This window comes from Leucopleurus acutus (genome assembly GCF_964270905.1).
Source record: "Leucopleurus acutus genome assembly, chromosome: 2".
Lineage (NCBI taxonomy): Eukaryota > Metazoa > Chordata > Mammalia > Artiodactyla > Delphinidae > Leucopleurus > Leucopleurus acutus.
In genome coordinates this window covers 99,184,544-99,206,019 of record NC_139143.1, presented here as the reverse complement: position 1 = coordinate 99,206,019, position 21,476 = coordinate 99,184,544, and the positions used below count along the sequence as shown (strand labels likewise).

At 37.3% G+C, this 21,476-nt stretch overlaps 1 protein-coding gene across 2 annotated transcripts in view; it reads left to right on the top strand.

Moving 5' to 3' along the window:
* NTNG1 (netrin G1) overlaps window positions 1-21,476 on the top strand; it is a gene marked incomplete at both ends in the record, with an annotated part of 326,635 nt that overhangs the window by 161,394 nt on the left and 143,765 nt on the right. For both annotated transcript variants that reach the window (XM_082833524.1, XM_082833523.1), the window contains one exon: window positions 6,845-7,485. In XM_082833524.1, the coding sequence (XP_082689650.1) occupies window positions 6,845-7,485 (641 nt within the window). The remainder of the gene's footprint in view (window positions 1-6,844; window positions 7,486-21,476) is intronic.

Here is a 21,476-nt window from a genome sequence, read left to right as displayed (position 1 = left end):
TGCAAATATTTTATCGTATTATTTCTGTGTTTTTCACAATACTTTAAAAATAGCAATGGTACCCAGTAAACAACTAATGAACTTGGAAGAGAGACATTTGAAAGAAATAGAGTATGAGAAATCAGAATAGACACACCAAAACCCAATCACGTTTGAGTGTCACACTGGGAAGATACCTTCCTGCCTCTTGTGATTAATTGATCACTTCAACAGAGGCTGCTTTGGTCTTCCCATACTCTCTTAAAGTTGGTGGTTTTCAGAAGATGGACATCAAGCAGATCTTGGACTTACTTTCTCATGTGAGAGAAAAAGGAAGCAATTTTTGAGAGTCAAATCTGATCTTTCAGGACTCGAAATGCTCAAACTAATCCTCACAATGCATGATGGCACCAGGGTGCAGAACATTCCTACCTTGGTGGTAGTTTATTCACCTTGTTTCTTTCAAATTACTTTAACTGAGACTGCTGACAGCTTGCTTCAGCTTTGTGTTATTAACATTTAAGTGTCTGTGTTCTGGTCTATTTTGAGACTATCTATAAGGCAAAATACTGTACCAAAGATTTTTAAGGAATGTTTATTAAGAAAATAAATTTTAAAAAGCAATTGTCCTACCAATTACAATAGCGTCAGCTTACTACAGTGTTTTCTGTAGATAGTCACTTTTGAACGCACTTGATTCTATGAATATTTGTTCTTCAGTACATACACAGTAATGATTTCGATTGCTATATAGGAATCCATTTTTGTGGCTTGTGGCTTTAGACTTTTATTGGCTCCTTCTCAGAACCTTGGTCTTCTTGACCTCTGCAGCCCTCACCAGTTGGAAAATCCTAACCATAATTCTCTGTGGGGATTTACACCGGTGTCTATTCTGGCTTGTAATCTGTGATACGGCTTCTAGCATTCTTGTTGTAGAAAAGTGAAGCCCTCCCATCTTTATTCTTGAGTAAAAAACACGGTTAGTGTTGTCAGCGAGCAGATGGAAATAAGCAACAGCTTCAGTCAGGCCTTAAAGGCTGTGTCTATGGCAGGGAGGAATCTTTGTGATGAGCAAGGGGTTCCATTAGAAGATGGAGTAGTAGGTTTTTAACTTCAGAGTTACAAAAACAAAATTCTGTATTTTCTGTCATTCTTAGAGTGGCCATATTTCCCAAACTAAAAGTTAGGATTCATGCTCTGACAAATACATAGGTACTTTTGTAACACCAGTTTCAGAATATTTTAGTTGGGTCAGTCCCGAAATATTCAGGCTATGCTGTTACCATGTATATGCCCTACATTGGGACCCAACATGCCAATCAATGGGGCAGGTTACAAAGTGAGATTGCAGTGCCATTTGAAGAGATTGGTGCCCTTTGTTTCCAAAGATACAATGGACAACTGGAAGCACACTGCTTTATGGGCCTTTCTCATCTGAGGATATATAGAGTCTATCCCCATAGCTGTGGTCATCAAGGCTTGTCAGTATTGGTGGCATTGATATTTATCTTTCAGATTTCTGGGAAAGATACCCACTCTCTTGGATCGTTCTTACCTCTGGGTCTGATTTCTCTCTGTTCTCCCTTATTTCAGTAACAAAGTTGTAAGGCCTGAAAAGAGCACCTCAGCATGAGTAATTAAACATCAGCTTCCATACTCAGAGTAGTCTGAGCTTCATCTGAAAATTCATAAAGGATGGGCCTTTCCCCTTTATTAGAGCCAAGAAAAAATCTAGAAGTCCCAAGACCAAGAAGTTCCAAGAAAGGACTGGGAGTGGAGGTCCCTCCAACCAAAAATTACCCCTCTGATATAAAGAGGTCAGTCATCAGCCTCCCAGAAACTGTCCTGCCTGGTTGGCTCCCAATGAGCTGTATTTAAAGAGGAGAAAAAGCCATCTCCTGAAGGCGATAGCCCAGCCTAGCAGCTAAAGCATGTTGCTCATGATCTGTCTGTCTGAGAGGTGAGCAGTGGACTGTGCTACTGGTTTCTTCATCCTTCGAAAGCCTTGCACTGGCAAAGCCATAGTGATGTCCATTTCAAAGTCACAGTGGGAACAGGGCTGGAGTGCTATCTCAGAATGCAGTTTCTGCTCCCCTTGCCTTTGTGTCTTTTTTTTCTTTTTCCTTACTGTCCCTTACCAATAAAACAAGCAAGGATGAGCCAGATGCAAATGGTTGGGAGGCAGCTCTGTCTCAGTGTTTTTCACAATCTATGTAAGTGTTAACTCAAATGCTTCTCACAGCCACTTGTAAGTTACATGCCTGCTTGGCATGTAACTTACAAGTTTGTAACAGATCTCCCATGAGAATTCCCTATAGTTCCAACTGTCATTACCAATATTTTGCCAATAGGTAAAGCTTGGAAAAGCAAGTTCACAATGGTAGGAACCACAAGTATTACACTATATACTGCTTATATAGGATTTTCTTTTTTAACTCTGAAGGATCTAGCAGATCTTAGGTGAAAGGATGTTCTTTTCAAAGTGTCACCAGAAGGAAGACATTTCTGTCCATAGAAACAGTACGAACATATCTAAAATTTTATTTATCCCTCTAAGTTCTGAAACGACATTAAAGAAGAATAATAACACTGCACTTTGGCTACAAAGTGCTAATTAATAACTAACTTCAGTTCTCCCAGTGGTAAAATATTACATTATTTTTTAAATGAAATTAAACATCACAATCTTCTTCTAATTGTTATAGAAATATTTAGCAGCAATATCTGTTTAATTATTTAGGCATCTCTTAATGGTATAAATATTATCAGCACAGTCATAAATATTTTCTGCTTTGTCCATAGACAATCAGCTAAGGATCTGTTGCTTGTAGGACTTAAATTAAGATCTATTTAAGGCTGCCTGCTGGCCACAAAATAATGCTTACATTTGCTAATGCCTGAATCTGTTAGATTTAGCAACAAGAAGTGTTCTTTGCTTTCACAAGTAGGAGGAAGTTATTTTTCTTATATAAATTTTATTGTTGCTGGTATTAGAGAGATTTAGGGTGTGGTTGAAGTAGTTGAAATTTTAATTAATCTAATCCTTTAACAGCAATTGTTTTCATATTGATAATGCTCTGTAACAACAGTGCTGTACTACAGATCACACCCGTATGAAATATTTACACTAAATATTTTAGCATATAATCTCACCTCCAGCTTTCTCTTTCTAGAATGGTAAGATTTTCAGCTTTGGCTTTCTTCTTTTCCTCTTTTTTCTCTTTCACCCAGCATGCAGGGTTTCTTCTTAGGGAACCAGAATGATTTGTTTTTCCTCTGCTAATTTTCTCTCAATGTCATTATCTCTCAGTAAGTTATGTTAATGGCCATCAAATCATTAATCTCCTAAAAGAGCACGGATGCTATGAAATAAGAATAGTTCAATTTCTTGTTTGTTTGTTTGGGTTGTGGTATCTACAGTCATTTGGTGTAGATTTTCATTTGAAATGATTTGTTTTCTCATCAGTTTCAATAAATTGTTATGCTGCTGAAATTATCACTAGGAGTAGAGTCAGATGAAGGACAAAACTGTCATTTTGGTCAACCTCTGATTATCTCCTGTGTAAACTGGGAATTGTTCTTAATCTGCTCAAATGTCATATTCTCCAGGCAAGACTTTCTCTGACCTCCCAATATAAAATTACAGTCAGTATCCTTTCTCTAACAGCATTCTCCCCTTTAATTGGCTCTATTTTTCTGTATAGCAGTTATCATCATGTAACATTATAAAGCATTATATATCTGTTTTTTTTAGTGCATCTCTCCCCAACTAAGACAGAAGCTCTGCTAAAAGCAAGGATTTGGATTTTTCTACTGTTGTATCCTGAGAGCCAAGACAAGTGCCTTAAATATAATAATACAGTAGGCAGTCAATAAATAATTATTGAATACATGAAGCTTAAACTACCAGATCAGTGCAAAGAAACGAAAGTTTCCCCTTCTCCTGGCATGCGTTTTGATGGCTGACAACTTGATGTAGGTGTAAGCATTTATCCTGGTCTGGCTGTCTTCTCAGCCCAAGTGGAAGGGTGTCCCTCTCTGGAACAAAAGCAAACAGTGCTGGATGTGGCTATGTCTTCATTAAACAACTAAAACTTCGGGTTGTGCCCTGTTGTTTGGCATCCATCCACATGTTTACAATTTTAAGAGTAATACAAAGCAGAGAATCTTAAAGGATGCTCTCCAGGAATCTATACTTATGTGGTATATAAATAGGGGTTACTAAAACAAAAAGGGGTTCCATGGTCAAATCAGTTTCTGAAACTAGGTAGTATATGAAGCTAAGGAAGGTTCTTAACGTCAAGGCATCTCAGAGGTATGATAATGCTCATTAGGGCTCTCCAAGGCAAGAAAACCTTAGGCTGTGTTTTCCAAACTCATTTGGTCATAGGTTCTTCTGTTCTACCAGCCAACTCTTGTTTCCAAGACTAGGTTGCATCATAGGGAACTCCATTGACTTAGGAGTTGAATGGGCCGGGTCAGGTGCAGGAAAAGTGGGTTCCGGCTCCACTCTGTTATATGACCTTGGACAAGTTACTTAACACTTCTGTATGCCTCACTTTTCTGTAAGGTAGGGATGAAAAGGATTACCCAGGATAATGTATGTAAAGTAAATGATCTATAAGTGCTAAATAAACACTGAGTATTGTCAACACCTTTTATCAAATGTAGAAACGAGTGCTTTTTAAATAGATATCTTTAAGCATATTTTCTAAGACAGGTTTCCTAGTATTGACCCACACCCAGAGTCAGCTAGCTGTGCCTCCTTTTTTGTCACAGACCCTGTCCCCATCTGAGGAGCTCTGTGTATCTAAGCAGAGATCAAGGAAATGCTATATTTCAACAAGACTTAATACAAATGTCTGATAACTCACTTTGGTGTATCCCGCAGAGTTGATTTCCTGTGTTTCAATACCCTTGACCTCAGATGAAGATGCTTTTGTCAGGAGAAAGGTGGTAGCATCCAAGTTAATGATTGTGCAGATGGCTACATGCTGACAGATTTTGAAGTGACCATATTTTTTCCAGTAAATTTCACATGAAGGTGTGATTTGTGTAAATCTGACCCCTTCCAGTAAAATGTGCATTTCCATATATTTAGAATTTATAAATCCTGACAGATTCCACAATATTTATAGCCCTCCATAAAAAGCCTTTGCCAGTTTGCAGAGCTCTGCATTTGGCTCTCTGGTATGCTTAAGAGAGTTTAAATAATAATAAATTTGGTGATTTATTCCACCTGGAACAGAAACTTATTTTGCCCCCATTGGCTCACTATGAGTGGGATACTATAAATAGTGCCACAGATGCTGGGATCAAGAATAGGGAATTGAAATTCAAGAGAGAACAGAAACATTTCCATTATCACTGATGCCTTGAATGTATTTTTAAAACATTTCTGGTCCTCAAATAATGTACCTTCTCTCCTTTCTCCTACCCCATCTCAATTACACTCAGACCCCCAAACCTGTTGCCAGCTTTAGGATTCAGTTGCATTAATGGAAAAGAGAGAGTGGAAGTATTAGCTGACTAGGCAGGAGAAAGTTGCCTCTAGGGAGGCCAAAGCAAGTCTCCAATGTTCGTCTTACATTTCGCAGGAGTCAGCTGGTAACTGAGCATTAATGTCTAAAGTGTAAATTCATTATTTGAGACCCAGCTCATGCATCCTGCAGATATGATGAAAAGGTCTCAGTTCATGAAAAAGAAAAAAGAAAAAATCTAGTTGTAATTACAAGAGAAAGCCTAAGGGCAATGTCAGAGGATCAATTCTTTCACCCATTCATGCTTATAATTACCCAGTACAGGGTAACAGAGAAATACCTGACTAGTTGACTCCAAATGATACTATTTTTTAAAACACAAAGTAACCCAAAATTTGGGAGCCAATTGTTTGCCATAGAATCAGTCTACCAATGAAACCTGAGAGCAGCCATTTAGTTTCGCATAAGTGGTGTTATAACTTGTTGTGATATATGACAAGGAGACTTATTTTCAGCTTCTTGTTAGAGTAGACTGTGAAGGAATTAGCCTTTGTGTGAGGGAAAATAATAATAATGGCTAACATCCACAGAGAGCTGACCGTGGGCCGGCACAGAGTAATACATCAAGCGGCAGTGATTCTCTGCAAAAACCTTCTAATTAAGTACTGGATTTTCCTGTCCTGATAATTTGGAGCACACCCCCACCCTGAGCAATCCCCTTGCCTCTAGCTAATAGGATGGCAGATGTTGGGACCAAGCCCCAGAGCCTGTAGTGTACCACATTTTAATGATTTGTGGTGAGCAAAGTAAATGCTTTAAAAGCAAGCTTTATGAAGCAGGGACCCAGTTAAGTATGATGGATTTGAGGTGAAGCAAAAAGAAGCTGGATGTCATATGGGGGTATTGTTTCCCAAACAGGACACAGGTATCTACGGTTCATTGCTAATTCTAAAGCTTTACTTGAAAAATGACTTCTTAAAAAATTGTGCTCTTGAGGAATGTCCTTGAGGCATGGAGGAATTTCCTTGCTTTTCTATAACATCTTTCTAAGAGGATGCGGAGGTATTGAGCTGTTAGACAGTTGCTCAGTGTCTTTGTGCTTCTGAGATCACATTATGGGTCTAACACATATGGGATAAATAAACTGTTTTCATTTCTTAAAGACCATGGGAGGAAATAAGACAAGAAAATTACCATATTGCCTCTTTTTTTTTTTAAGCTATTAAAGAGGAGAATCCAGTTAAGGCAAATAAAAATGATTACTGCAAACAGGTTGTTGTTGTTTTTTTTCTTTTTCTCCTAGCCTCCCACTCAGCAACAGCAATATGGCAAGACTTGTGTCAAACCACTGTTCTGATGCACCCTCTTTTCTTCTTCTTCCATAGGGCAACCCCTACATGTGCAATAATGAGTGTGATGCAAGTACCCCGGAGCTGGCACATCCACCTGAGCTGATGTTTGATTTTGAAGGAAGACATCCCTCTACATTTTGGCAGTCTGCTACTTGGAAAGAGTATCCCAAGCCTCTCCAGGTTAACATCACTCTGTCTTGGAGCAAAACTATTGAGCTCACAGACAACATAGTTATTACCTTTGAATCGGGGCGTCCAGACCAAATGATCCTGGAGAAATCTCTTGATTATGGACGAACATGGCAGCCCTATCAGTATTATGCCACAGACTGCTTAGATGCTTTCCACATGGATCCTAAATCCGTGAAGGATTTATCACAGCATACGGTCTTAGAAATCATTTGCACCGAAGAGTACTCCACAGGGTATATGACCAACAGCAAAATAATCCACTTTGAAATCAAAGATAGGTTCGCGTTTTTTGCCGGACCTTGGCTACGCAATATGGCTTCCCTCTACGGACAACTGGATACAACCAAGAAACTCAGAGATTTCTTCACTGTCACAGACCTGAGGATAAGGCTTTTGAGACCTGCCGTTGGGGAAATATTTGTAGACGAGCTACACTTGGCACGCTACTTCTACGCCATCTCAGACATAAAGGTTCATGGAAGGTAAGAAAACAACTGTCTGACTTGAATGAGAATGGGTGTGTCCAAAGAAAAGGCCAGTTTGCTGCTCCTGCAGCTGTAGAGTGACATTTGTCCCTTTCTACTGTAACATTTTCTCAGGAACGCCAACCTAGAGGTAGGTTCTGAGGCGTTTGAGACCCTTCTAACTCAGCAGTAATTGGTGATCCCAGAGTTGCTGTCACTGAACCTGAACCTGGCAGGATTTCTTAGAATTTAAACCAGAGGCCAAAAAAAAGCATCTTACTTGAGAACAAGGAAGTCCCTAGGTCAGGGGGTGGTTTAAGTCCTTAAGGTAACGAAGCCAGGGGAACAAAGCCAGCTGCTCTGTAAAAGGGACTGAAAAACAAAAAATACATCTTACTATTGTTTTTGAATGCAAGAGAGAGTTTCAGCATGGTTCAACTCTCTGTTTATGTTTTGTTATATCGTACCAAAAAAGTTCCAGAAATGAAAGTTATGTCTCTTTACATTTATTAAATCAGAACCGAAAGCATTTAGGAAATACACTGCATTTATTAATGAGGGGCAAGCTCTACTTTTCAGGTTCTTGGATGTTATTATCTTAAAAGGATATACTATCGTTTAAAATATGAACCTGACTCAGGCTACCTTCATTTTGTCAGTCAATTACAGATGCACCAGAGTTCAAATGCATTCATGCTCCCAGTCAGGCATATCTTTGTTTTGATAATATACCAGAGACACAATTGAGCAAGTTTCCAAGGATTTTGAAGACATTTAAATGAAAAACTTGAATAATGAGAACGAGGACCACCAACACAGAGATTCTCAACCAGATTTTTAAGTGTGGTATGCTACCAGAATAGCCATCTGACAGGAGTTGAAGCATGAGATGATGAGTTGGGAAAACTAAAGGTAAGAGTGGAGTATAGAGCACATTGAGAAAAAAAAAAAAGGAAATGTGAAGCAAAGCAATAATCATTCTAAAAATGCCAAGAGAGCTTTAAATCAAAATATCTGAGGATAAGAATATAAACAGTACATACATCATGTAGGTTTAGTTAACCATAAAAGCTAAACAAATAAGTCCAGATTCATTGATTACTGGCTTCCAGTAATCCCTTAGGGCAGCTTAGTCCTCAGAGACTGGAGGAGTGTTGAGACTCCCTGGGCTTTCAGAGAGTTGTCTCAAACCACCTTTAATAATGGTGCTGGTACACTTGTGCACTAGAAGGAAGAAGTGGCCACTGCTGTTAAGTGAGAGCCAGAGTGGGCACGCAGAATGGGGTGGTGGGCATGACCTCGGTAAGGTGGAAAAGGTTTCAGAATTTTACCTTATGGAATCTGACTTATGGAGAACAGCAGGAACTGATGGCCACCTACTCTCAGCTTTGTTCTGGCTTCATGTTTCTCATGGAGGAGTCAAGAATCTTTAGCTATGGAGCCTCTTTTAAAACTTTTAACCAAGGTTTGGTGAAGTTTGATGAAAATATCTTTAGAGCAAAATCATATTTCTGAGAGAAATATGCACTGGTTCAATATTGAGCTTGTGTGTTCTAGAGTTCATATACGACCAGGGCATGACATGAGAGCAGTGTGGAGCTATGATGTTTCATATGAGTTTGTGATTTATAATAAAATGCAGCCATTGTACTCATGAATATTTTAGCAAAAGATCAGTTTCCAGTATCTTATTCTTGGGAACATACAATATATAAAAACAGTTGATGTTGATATTATTAACAATAGCATACCACAACAAAGTAACAAGCATTCTGTTTATCTACAAGAATAAATATCAAAATTAATAAGTTGAGATGTGAATTTGAATCCTAGTGTGATCTATATTGTTAGGTAGAATCATCTAGGTCAGCTTACTTACAGTTTGAGAAATCCTTAAACTAAGCCAAAGTCCTTATAGCCCAACTTCCCCTAAAACTCTCATTTTTCACTTATAAAAAAGGCAGTCTTGTGATGTTTTTTGGCTGGAAAATAAACATTGTTTGGGCTTATGTCTGTTATTAGATATTCATTTTTGTTTCCTCTGATTACTTAAGAGAGTATAAAATACACTTTAAAGCTAAAAGCATTTTGGTGCATTCTCTATTGGAGTCGGACATACTGTCACTTAAAGATGCCATGTTAGAAATGTAGAATCCCACCAGATTTATCATTTTTCTTTTATCCTTCATCCTAGTAGTATCCTTCAACTGTATTTCAATGGTTCTGAGGAGTTTGGAGGAGCCCTCCTCCCTTCTCTGGGACTCACCTCCACTGTCTTTTCCTGTTCACCAGTCAGCTGAAAGCTGGTGAAGAAGCAGCTGGGCAAAAGAGAAAGGTCCAATAGAGGTGAACCCCTTCCATAAGGTTCCACTCTGTCACCTCCAAACTCTGTCCAAATTCCTCAGGGCAAAACTGATGCTGGCATGTACTGTGCTAGGTACCAGATGGCTGGGGTATTTTTAGTCTTAAGGGAGGGACTAAAGAAGCAAGGCCTGATGGCTCGGGCATATCTCCAGCTTCTAAGTTATATAAGGAAGATGGAGCCACTAAGGGAACTGTTGAGCTATTGCCTGGTTCACAGCCCTTTCAGCAAAGAAGCTGATATACGCTTGAAAATTTCAGTTGGGTTAAAATCCTGAGTCATCTTTTTCCTACATAGTGAATAATCTATAGGAGGATTTGATGATCTCTAAAAGAAGGTACTAAAATTTCTTTTCAAGAATATCATAAATATAAACTTTCCAAAATATAACTGTCTTTGCTTCCCTCAGCCCATGCCCTCTGCCATCCTTGATGTGATTACAATGTTTAACTTACTTTTACATGTCTGTGTCTGATCATTATAATGATATTTTTCTACCTGTCACTCCCCCACCACTCCCACCATGATGTGAGAATTGGCGTGAGTTATTTGGGGAAAGTGGGTAAATTTCCATAGAATAGTGGACACATAATACTACAAGTTTTTTTTCACCTGGAAATATTAAGCTACGAAACAAAAACAATTGACTGTGAATTCCAATTTTCTACTTCCTGTGCACGTGTATATGGCCTTTATGTTTTATACTGACTTGCATTATTTGGTGTAAAACTAGTTTTGATTGTTATTAAACTAATGTAGCATTTATGTTCTTTTTAGCATGTGACACATCTGATACCAATTTTATTGTTGACAACTATAATCACATCATAAAAATTTTATGCCTCTTTTGCTACATACATATTTTGCTTCCATTTACTCACTCTTATTGTGTATTTATTAAGATAATGGAGGAAAAAGAGGACATAAGGCCGTTGGCAATCTCAGCAACTCCATGTTACTTACATTGTTCAATAAACCTAATAATCTTCATGGACTAATTCTGACTTACGGATGTCCTGCTTCAGTAAATCAGGGTGATTTTCTCTAGTGAATAATAGACGAGTGCAGTGTGCCAGTACCTTAATTAAAGAGTGGCTCTCTTAGTCTTGATCTCATTTTAATTTACAGGGTAATACTACAATAATATTACTAATGGAAGTTACATTAAAGGGCATCAAGTAGCATTAACTGTATTAAATTATGGTACTTGTGTTAATTAACTGCTGAAGCAAGATGGTTCTAATGGCCAAAAAGGTCATCTAATGCATAAATAAAATCTACCCAGACAAGGGGTGAGAGGAGAAATGAAGAGTAGATGTTTGTTCTGAATATCTTTTTATACAGACAGGGAGTTAAATGCACAGGGCTGTTAAATATAGATATGTCCAAAATGTTTTCTTAGTCACGCAGTTGGAAGTTTTGACTTTTAAGTGTTTTGTTTCTGTTTAAACTTTCCAGATTCAAATTCATTGAAAAGTAAACATTATATTTGTAAGATACATAGATTTTAGAGAATATAAATTCAACATTATCGTTTCTTTGAGGTGAAGGGCTTCAAGGAAGCAATGCAATTTATTGTAATAATTGTTAAGTCTGAAAGACCAATGAACATTGGATAATATGCTCATTTATTTGTAAGATATACAGTCAGCAGTGTATCAAGGTACTGGTTTCAGACATAAGATAACAGAAATTTTTTTCAACCTCAAAAGATTTAGGACAGAATTGTAAAAACTTTTCTCAGTGATAGAAAACTCTAATGCACATCTCCATTACTTGCCTTGTTACACAATATTCCTAAACATAATTATCAATAATTTTTTCCCAGTAGTGTTTACTCATTTCTTGATCCCTGCAGGGCCTACCCAAGCTCCCTATAGGTGGTTGGCTGTCAGTTACTATTTAGAGAATTGACTTCGCCCTGATGCCTCCATTTATCTTTAAGAAAAGAGCCAGGGAGCACTAGCACAGAAGCTCCACTTCCACACACTTTTGGGTGCTTTCTTTGCTTCACTGCTGCCCCAGCTCAGAAGCACAGCCTCCCTGCCTAATCCCAGGACCTGGGAAGGTCCAGGGACAGAAATATTCTCTTTGGGTATCAGAAGTGAGAAAGGTCCCCTATACTCTCACCCTCAGAAGGAATCAGATATATTTATTTAAATGTCGCCTCCTTGGTATTTGCTCTAATTGGGACAAAGTGAGGTTGAAATTCACTTTCTTGAAGCAAGGCTTTCAAATGGTTAGTGCACAGACTTGTGATATTAGGTAAACAGGAACACTGGTGGAAGTTTAAAAGTAAAAAAGCAGTTGGGCATTTTTCAAACTTTCTCAAATAATTTGGAAAACACATGTAATATGGAAGTGCTTTGCCAATTATAAAAGACTTACATTTATCCTGTAATTTCTCTTAGTCTTTTTCCTAGCGGCAATTTGGATAAATCCACCAAAATATTTGCCCTTTTGTCTCTCCTGTGAGAGGCGTCCTGCAGGGTGCTTTTGACACATTTTTGGCCTGTCATTTTTCCGTTCTTCCCAATTAGTCCTAAATACTGAGGTTGGGCTTTACTACTGCTTTTGTAACACCTTTCTTCTTTCTGTTACCCAAAAAGACTTTACCTCTGACCTGGGACAGGTGGTGGGCTAGACAGTGGCTATATAGAGATGCAGGAGGCATAGTCAGTGCCTTCAAGGAACGGATATCCAGAAGGGGCTGAGACATGTAAACAAAAATGATGACAGCTTGGGTTAAATGCTTTTACCGTGTGAGTGTATAAAGCACCCTGGAAACAGAGCAGGAGATACTAACTTAATCTGGGAAGCCTCGCAGAAGCTCTGATGAGGATGACATTTGCATGGTATCTTGAATATGTGCCTTAGAATGCCAAGCAGCCAGTGCAGAATGGATATTCTAGGTTACAAATTATGCTTTAAAACAGCACAGCATGTTGAGGAACTCCAAATAGTGAGGAATTGGTGGAGTGGACAAATCCTGGGAGATGCTCTTCCATCTTCTCCCTATGGATGTTTAGTATCTCCAAGAAGCCTTTAAGGATTCCTGCATCTTGGCCTCTGAGTTCCCAATGTCATAGGAAATCTAAGAGTATATGGTTTCTCATATAGCAATTAAATGTAGGTGGGAAACATTCTAAGGCAGTGGTGTTAAGAGGATAGTCCAGTGTGGCTGTATTAGCAAGGAAATACAGAGAGAGACAAGGAGAGCAGTACAAGTGCTTAATTGTGGAGCAACCGTAACTCCAAGTCCTGATGCTTAAGTGGAGAGTCTGTAAAAGCTCTCCAAATTCCACAAAAGCAATCAGAGCATAAGGGTTTAATATTTGCTTACAAAGTCAATAGGACTTGACAACCAATCAGATTTCAAAGAAGGAAAGACTTTAGTAGGGATCCAAGTGGGGAGTCCAGTAAAGGATTTGAAAATACTGCTCTGGTGTTCCAGAGAAAGATTTGCATTAGAAATGTAGGTTTGAAAATTATCCCCTTACATGTGATGGTTGAAGTTTAGGGAATGGAAGACACTGATATGATAGGGTGTTTTCCCTTATAATTTTAAATGACTATGGTCATTTATAGAACATTTACAGAACTCTGTGGAGTGCTGTCATTTAAGAGGTAATTCTTGAAGCAAATTAAGAAAAACTCTGAGAAACAGAAGGAAATCAGAAAAGAGGAGAGTGAGGTGATTCTAATAGCCCCTATTAATGTTTAAGTGGTAATCCTTTACATCTGTACAGCACTCAGGTTACAAGATTCTTGTTATACACCTTCTTTCCTTTAGTCCTTACAAGTAACTTGTGAGGCAGGTGCTGTTTAACACCATTTTACAGATGAGAAACTGAAGACCAGAGAAGTTCCATGACTTTTTTTTTAACATCCTACACATAATAAAGTGACAAAATCAGGTTGCTGATTACAAACTTCATGTTTTCTCTTTATTATGCTCTTGTAGCCACACTAACCTGAAGTGAGCTCAGTACATATAGCAGACTCAGAATATTCCCAAAGACCCACTTTAAATGGCAATAATGAACCAATAAGTCTTGTGGCTCAACCCTTCTTGGAATATTCTGGAAGGCACTTCTCCATGACTTTTGGCCCAGTACAGGTATCCCCATTTTGCTTTTACAAAAGACCTACATTAGTACCTGTTTTCGCTAACCAAAAGGAGTCTCAAGAGGATTTTCACCTTTATTTTAAAAGGAGAAAAGCAAAAATAGTGTTCAGCGATTGTTCTGCCCCAAGCCCCGTTAGAGGCAGCGTGCACCCTGAGCAGCCTGGTGAGAGCGGCACCGCCAGGCTCCTTCCCCAGGAACTACACTCAGCATCTCAGCATCAAGGCTCCATAGTTTGGAACTGTGTCTGTGAGCTTCTGTGCTCTTATCTCAACTTATTCTGTGTATCTGTTACCAAGATGTGTCCTAGGGTAATTGCTTCTTTGCTTTACACCATTTCAGCTTACGAAAGGTTTCATAGGAACTCCCTACTTTCAGATAGCGGAGGAAACCTGCATTTCATTATACCAGATTGCAGTGTGTTTATCTGAACTCTAACTTCTTACTTCATTTATAGCAACTTTATAATGTGTGATTGGGCTAATTTGTCATATTGTGTTAGGTTTTAACAAAATTAAGATAGTTGCTCATTTTCTGAGGGGGAAAATAAATAGATGAACTTAATTTTTTCCCATATTTTTCCATAGGCCTTTAATACTTGCAACTACTTCCACTTAACGGGCATCATCAAACACTAAAACAAGCCACAAACATTAATGGATAAACTTGGAAATGGCCATCTACCTTAGTTTATTTTAAGAAAGTTTATCCTTCAGTTGAGAGCAATCAAGTTTTCCTTTTAACTTCCATATATTAGTCCACATTCTTCCTTCTGGAACTATAGTGAATGTGTGCTACCTCTTTCATATAATAAAATTTCATAAATTTGCAGTCAAGGATTCTATCCCTCCAAGTCTTTTTTTTTTCCAAGTTAAATTTAACCATACTATCAACCAAAAATTTTAATTCCTTCTTCTTTTTGAAGGAAAATGAAATTCAATAAATAAGAGCATTCAGATGAAAAGCTTAGTAACCATAATTAAAAATAAAAAATAGGGCTTCCCTGGTGGCGCAGTGGTTGAGAGTCCGCCTGCTGATGCAGGGGACGCAGGTTCGTTCCCCGGTCCAGGAAGATCCCACATGCCGTGGAGCAGCTGGGCCCGTGAGCCATGGCTACTGAGCCTGCGCGTCCGGAGCCTGTGCTCCGCAACGGGAAAGGCCACACAGTGAGAGGCCCGCATACCGCAAAATAAATAAATAAAAATAAATAAAAATAAAAAACAACATAGAGTATTGCTACTTAACTCCAGTGAAAATGCTTAAAATAAATATTTATGGTATGAACCCATGTTAAGAGGACAACAGAGTGCCATTCTGATTTGGGGCATAATTTTTAAATCTTTGAGGATTTCTTGAATTATAAAGAGAATATATGCATAAGCAGCTCATTTTCCTCTGAGGTTTATACCGTTATAAGGAGAGAATGTATCTAATAATTTCTTCAGTTAAATTATGAACTTCCTTAGTGTGCAGAAAAGCAACCCAGTTTAGGAGCTTGTCTCTTTATCCTTAACTCCCCAGTGCCAGAGATTTTTTTTAAACTAATGGGTCAGTAAAGGAAAGATGTCTCCTTTTAAGAAACATAAGGATATTTAGGCAAAATACCACACAATAAAAAAGTGAGATAATTTTCTCCCTCACTTAATTTATCACTGTTAGAGGAAGTTATGTTATGGCTACATCCGTATGCCCAAACAATGGGAAATAGGGATACACTCAGCTTTTCCATCCACCTTCAGGACCCATGTTTTTTATTCTAATTCAGTGGTTTTCATCTTTGGAAGGTCTTCTTGTTTTATCGTCACTAGGTTCAAAGGTATTTCCTGACACAGTAGGAGTTCATTGCCATTGGTAGATATTGAATGTAAAATTTTTGGGGATCTATGTGATCAGCGGTTCAGTAGAGATACTCTTTCCATTCATTCTCCAAATACAAGAAAAAAAGTGTTAAGGTCCTAGCTTTTATCATAGTAATTTGATTGTGTGGATAGATATATTGATTTCATAACAATATAAATATATACTCCAATTCATTAAGCCACATTTAGAATAAAAAATGTTAGTGTAACCAGAATTAACTGCATTGCATATAAATTCATGTTTGCTATTTCTGCCTCCTTTTTATAGGTAAGAAAACTGTATCTAAACAAGATCAACAATCAGTGGCAAAGAGGAGATAGAATTTTTTTTTGCTTTTTTATTTTTATAAAAAATTTTTTTTTACAATTTTAAACGTTACTTTCCATTTACAGTTATTAAAAAATATTGGTATATTCCCCATGTTGTACAATACATCCTTAAGCCTATCTTACACCCAATAGTTTATACCTCCCCCTCCCCCACCCCTATATTGCCCTTAGCCCCCACTGGTAACCACTAGTTTGTTCTCTATATCTGTGAGTCTGCTTCTTTTTTGTTTTATTCACTAGATTGTTGTATATTTTAGATTCCACATATAAGTGATATCATACAGTATTTGTCTTTCTCTGTCTGACTTCACTTAGCGTAATGCTCTCCAAATCCATCCATGTTGCTGCAAATGGCAAAATTTCATTCTTTTTTATGACCTAGTAGTATTCAATTGTATGTATATACCACACCTTCTTTACCCATTCATCTGTGGATGGACACTTAGGTTGCTTTCATATCTTGGCAGTTGTAAATAATGCTGCTATGAACATTGGATTACATGTATCTTTTCAAATTAGTGTTTTTGTTTTTTTTTAGATATTTACTTAGGAGTGGGATTGCTGGGTCATAAGGTAGTTCTAGTTTTAGTTTTTTGAGAAACCTCGATATTGTTTTCCACAGTGACTGCACCAAGTTACACTCCCACCAGCAGTATACAAGAGTTCTCTTTTCCCCACATCCTTGCCAACATTTGTTATTTGTGTTCTTTTTAATGATAGCCATTCTGACAGGTATGAGGTGATACTTCATTGTGGTCTTGATTTACATTCCCCTGATGATTAGCAATGCTGAACACCTTTTCGTGTGCCTGTTGGCCATCTACCTTTCCTCTTTGGAAAAATGTCTATTCAGTTCTGTTTGTTTTTTTGTTGTTGAGTTGTATAAGCAGTTTATATATGTCGGATATTAATTCCTATTGGTCATATCATTTGCAGATGTTTTCTGCTATTCAGTAGTTTGTCTTTTCATTTTGTCAATGGTTTTCTTTGCTGTGCAAAAGCCTTTAAGTTTAATTAGGTCCTATTTGTTGTTATTGTTGTTTCTCCTATTTTCTTTACTTTAGGAGAAGGATCCAAAAAGATATTGCTGTGATTTATGTCAAAGAGTGTTCTGCCTATGTTTTCCTCTAGGAGTTTTATAGTATCCAGTCTTACATTTAGGTCTTTAATCCATTTGTGTTTATTTTTGTATATAGTGTTAGAGAATGCCTAGAGACAAATGAAAACAAAAACACGGTGATCCAAAACCTATGGGATACAGCAAAAGCAGTTCTAAGAGGGGAGTTTATAGCAATACAAGCTTACTTCAGGAAACAAGATATCAAATAAAGAACCTAACCTTACACCTAAAGGAACTAGAGAAAGAAAAACAAACAAAACCTAAAGTTAGTAGAAGGAAAGAAATCATAAAGATCAAAGAAGAAATAAGTGAAATAGAGACTAAAAGAAAACAATAGAAAAGATCAATGTAACTAAAAGCTGGTTCTTTGAAAAGATAAACAAAATTGATAAACCTTTAGACAGACTCATTGAGAGAAAAAAAAAAAAGGGAGAGGGCCCAAATCAATAAAATCATAAATGAAAAAGGAGAAGTTACAACTGACACCATAAAAATACAAAGGATCATAAGAGACTACTATGAACAACTATAGGCCAAAAAATGGACAACCTAAAAGAAGTGGACAAATTCTTGGAAAGGTACAATCTCCCAAGACTGAGCCAGGAAAAAATAGAAAATATGAACAAATCCATTGCCAGTAATGTAATTGAATCAGTAATTTAAAAATGCCCGACAAACAGAAGTCCAGGACCAGATGGCTTCATAGGTGAATTCTACCAAACTCTTTAGAGAAGAGTTAACACCTAACCTTTTGAGACTATTCCAAAAAATTGCACAAGAAGGAACACTTCTAAACTCATTCTTTGAGGCCACCATCACCCTGATACCAAAATCAGACAAAGATACTACAAAAAAAGAAAATTATAGGCCAATATCACAGATGAGCATAGATGCAAAAATCCTCAACAAAATACTAGCAAGCCAAACCCAACAATACATTAAGGATCATACACCATGATCAAGTGGGATTTATTCCAGGCAGGGATGCAAGGATTTTTCAATATCCATAAATCAGTGTGATATACTATATTAACAAATTAAAGAATAAAAACTCTATGATCTTCTCAATAGAAAAAGCTATTACTAAAATTCAACATCCATTTGTGATAAATACTCTCCAGAAGGTGGGCATAGAGGGAACCTACCTCAATGTAATAAAGGCCATATATGATAAACCCACAGCTAACATCATACTCAATGGTGAAAAGCTGAAAACATTTCCTCTATGATCTGGAACGAGGCAAGGATGCCCACTCTCACCACTTTTATTCAACATAGTTTTGGAAGTCCTAGCCACAGCAACAAGAGAAGAAAAAGAAATGAAGGGAATCCAAATTGGAAAGGAAGAAGTAAAATTGTCACTGTTTGCAGATGACATGATACTATACATAGAAAATCCTAAAAATGCCACCAGAAAACCACTAGAACTCATCAATGAATTTTGTAAAGTTGAAGGATACAAAATTAATATACAGAAATCTGTTGCATTTCTATACACTAAAAATGAAATATCAGAAACAGAAATTAAAGAAACAGTCCCATTTACCATTGTATCAAAAATTATAAAATACCTATGAATAAACCTACCTAAGGAGGCAAAAGACCTGTACTCCAAAAACTATAAGATACTGATGAAAGAAATTGAAGACAACACAAACAGATGGAAAAATATACTGTGTTCTTGGATTGGAAGAATCAGTATTGTTAAAGTGACCATACTACCCAAGGCAATCTACAGATTCAATGCAATCCCTATCAAAATACCAATGGCATTTTTCACAGAAAAATTTGAAATTACTTATGTTTCGGCAAATTAGTTCATTTCTGAACCTCCACTTGAAAACAATTGGAAGAATGAATAGCCTAGATTTAAAATGTGTGATGTAAGTGTCTCACAAATATCATTGGTCCAAAGATCCCAATCCAGAATATTATGTAATTGGGATAACTACTGTGTCAGCTCTTTCTTGATTTGTGACTGGTGCCTAAGACAACTGATAATGTGCTAGGAATGTATTGAGAGGACACAGGACAAAACATTAGGATCTCAAAATCATTTTTTGTCTTATTTTAGAAGGAAACATTGGCTAGGAGTCAAGAGGTTCTAGCTCTAGCTGTGCTAATAACTCTGTGAGCTCAGAGCAAATCTCAACCAGTGTAAGCAGAATCTCCTCATCTTCAAAATGAGAGTGTTATACTTGATTTGTGTTTCTCAGAATTACTCTTCAAATAATGGCTGTAATGGTCAAAGACTTTGGAAGTGTTGTTTGCAATATTTCCTTCTAGGAGAATCACAATATATACTAGCATATTAAAGGCCCTGAGATGTCCTACAGTAAAGGAATGTTTCCATTTTATTTAACCAGATCCTCCCAAACACTTAGTCAAAAAAAACCCTCTATTAGCACCCCAAAGAATTAGTGTTAATGGAACTCAGGTAGGGTAACAAGGTCTCTTCAGTCTCCAGTATCGTTGGACTCTTCATATGATATAAGGAAATAAATGAAAACATAGTGTGTGTGTGTTTGAACTATTTGCAGTGCTAAGAACAGCAAAGGTATTTGATATTTCACAGCAAGGTCTAATTTTAGCTATCATCCTTCGATATCATTGCTACGTTAAGAGAAAAAATGAGACTATCTTAGTGAAAGGCTAGCTTTGATGGGGAGTACCTTTGTTTTTTACTGTTGCTCTTATTTTTTGAACATTGGAGAGTACTGTGTATCTTTAAGAATTATAGGAAATTCACTATTCTATTGGAATAGATAGGGATATTTTTGTTTTGTTTTTAAGCTAGAGAAATTTGTGATGGAAGAGTCAGCAAAGATGTAAAAAAATGAAATGCCAAGTGGTACAATCTGGTGCATTTTAGAGATAAATAGAGATGCTGGAGGATTTCTCTTCCTCTCAGATGTAGCTCCTCAAACTCTAATTACAGCAATAAACTAAAATCATGTGTATAAAGGAAAATAAGATTAACTAATACTTAATGTATTATTTTTACTTTCTTTCCTTTGCTCTGGAAGATATTCTTGAAACCACAGGCTGATTTTAGTCAAATATGGGTCTCCTTCCTTCTACTCCTGAGGAGTGTTAATGAATAACAACTGAAAGCCCAGTAAAACTAAAATAGTATACGGCTAAGGGTTATCATCTTGTCTAGGAATTGTGTGGCTGCCCTGGCTGCTTTTACTCATTTGGTCCTGCTAGAATATCAGGGAAGCAAAGCTGTTACAATATATTGGTAGCATACATGTGTACTTATAGATCCTCCAGTGCTACTTAGGTCAGGGAACAGATGGAGGTAGGGTGGACCAAGAGATGATGGGATGGGGGAGTCTAAGAGGTCAGCAGTTTGGCAGGTTGGGAGGAGACAGCCTCATGAACTCCTGTACTGGAATTAAATATACAGTGTGTATGCCAAACAGAGAGTCATAGCACTGCAAAATCATTTCTTTTAAAACTGAAAAAAAAAACCATGAAAATAATGTAACTCCCTCTTTTTCAGATGTGAAACAAAATGGTTAAATGAATTAACCAAGGATGATATTGTTGAATAACCAAAATTTAGATCCAGATAGAACTTGTGTTTTACTCACTGATATGCCCTCAGTGCCTATAACTGGGCATGGCACATAGTAGGCATTCAGTAAATACTTAGTGAGGGAATGAGTGAATGGGTGTGGAATACCCTTTTGAGCATCAAGCAAACCAACCATTCTAAGAATCTGTACTCTTCCCATTAAGCATCCTGTGGCCATCTTTGTGTATTCCTTACAGAAAACTGCAAGGGAACTGGGGCTAAGCACAATATTTTTGGTAATGCCACTTTATCCAAAATACTAAAATTGCAAAGCTTCAATCTTCAACCAATTGTCCAAAGTTAGAGAATAAAATTTATCTACCTCAGATATCAGAGTAATGTATGTATTCAGGATAATATCACCCTACGTATTTTCTTCTATTATTTGTCTGATTGGTGTTTTTAAGACCAGAAAAACTCTTGGTTCCTTTCCTGGTTGAGGACAAGTCTGTGGAAAAAATTAGACTCTTCTGCCCAATAAATATTTAATAAAATGACCATATGTCCCAAAGTTGCCTTCAATTGATATTTGTCGCCTGGGTTCAATAACCAAGGAGTTTAAAAATGTATAAAAACCATCATACAATTTGTAAATGAGGCCTTTAAATATTGTTAAGGTCAGGGTTGG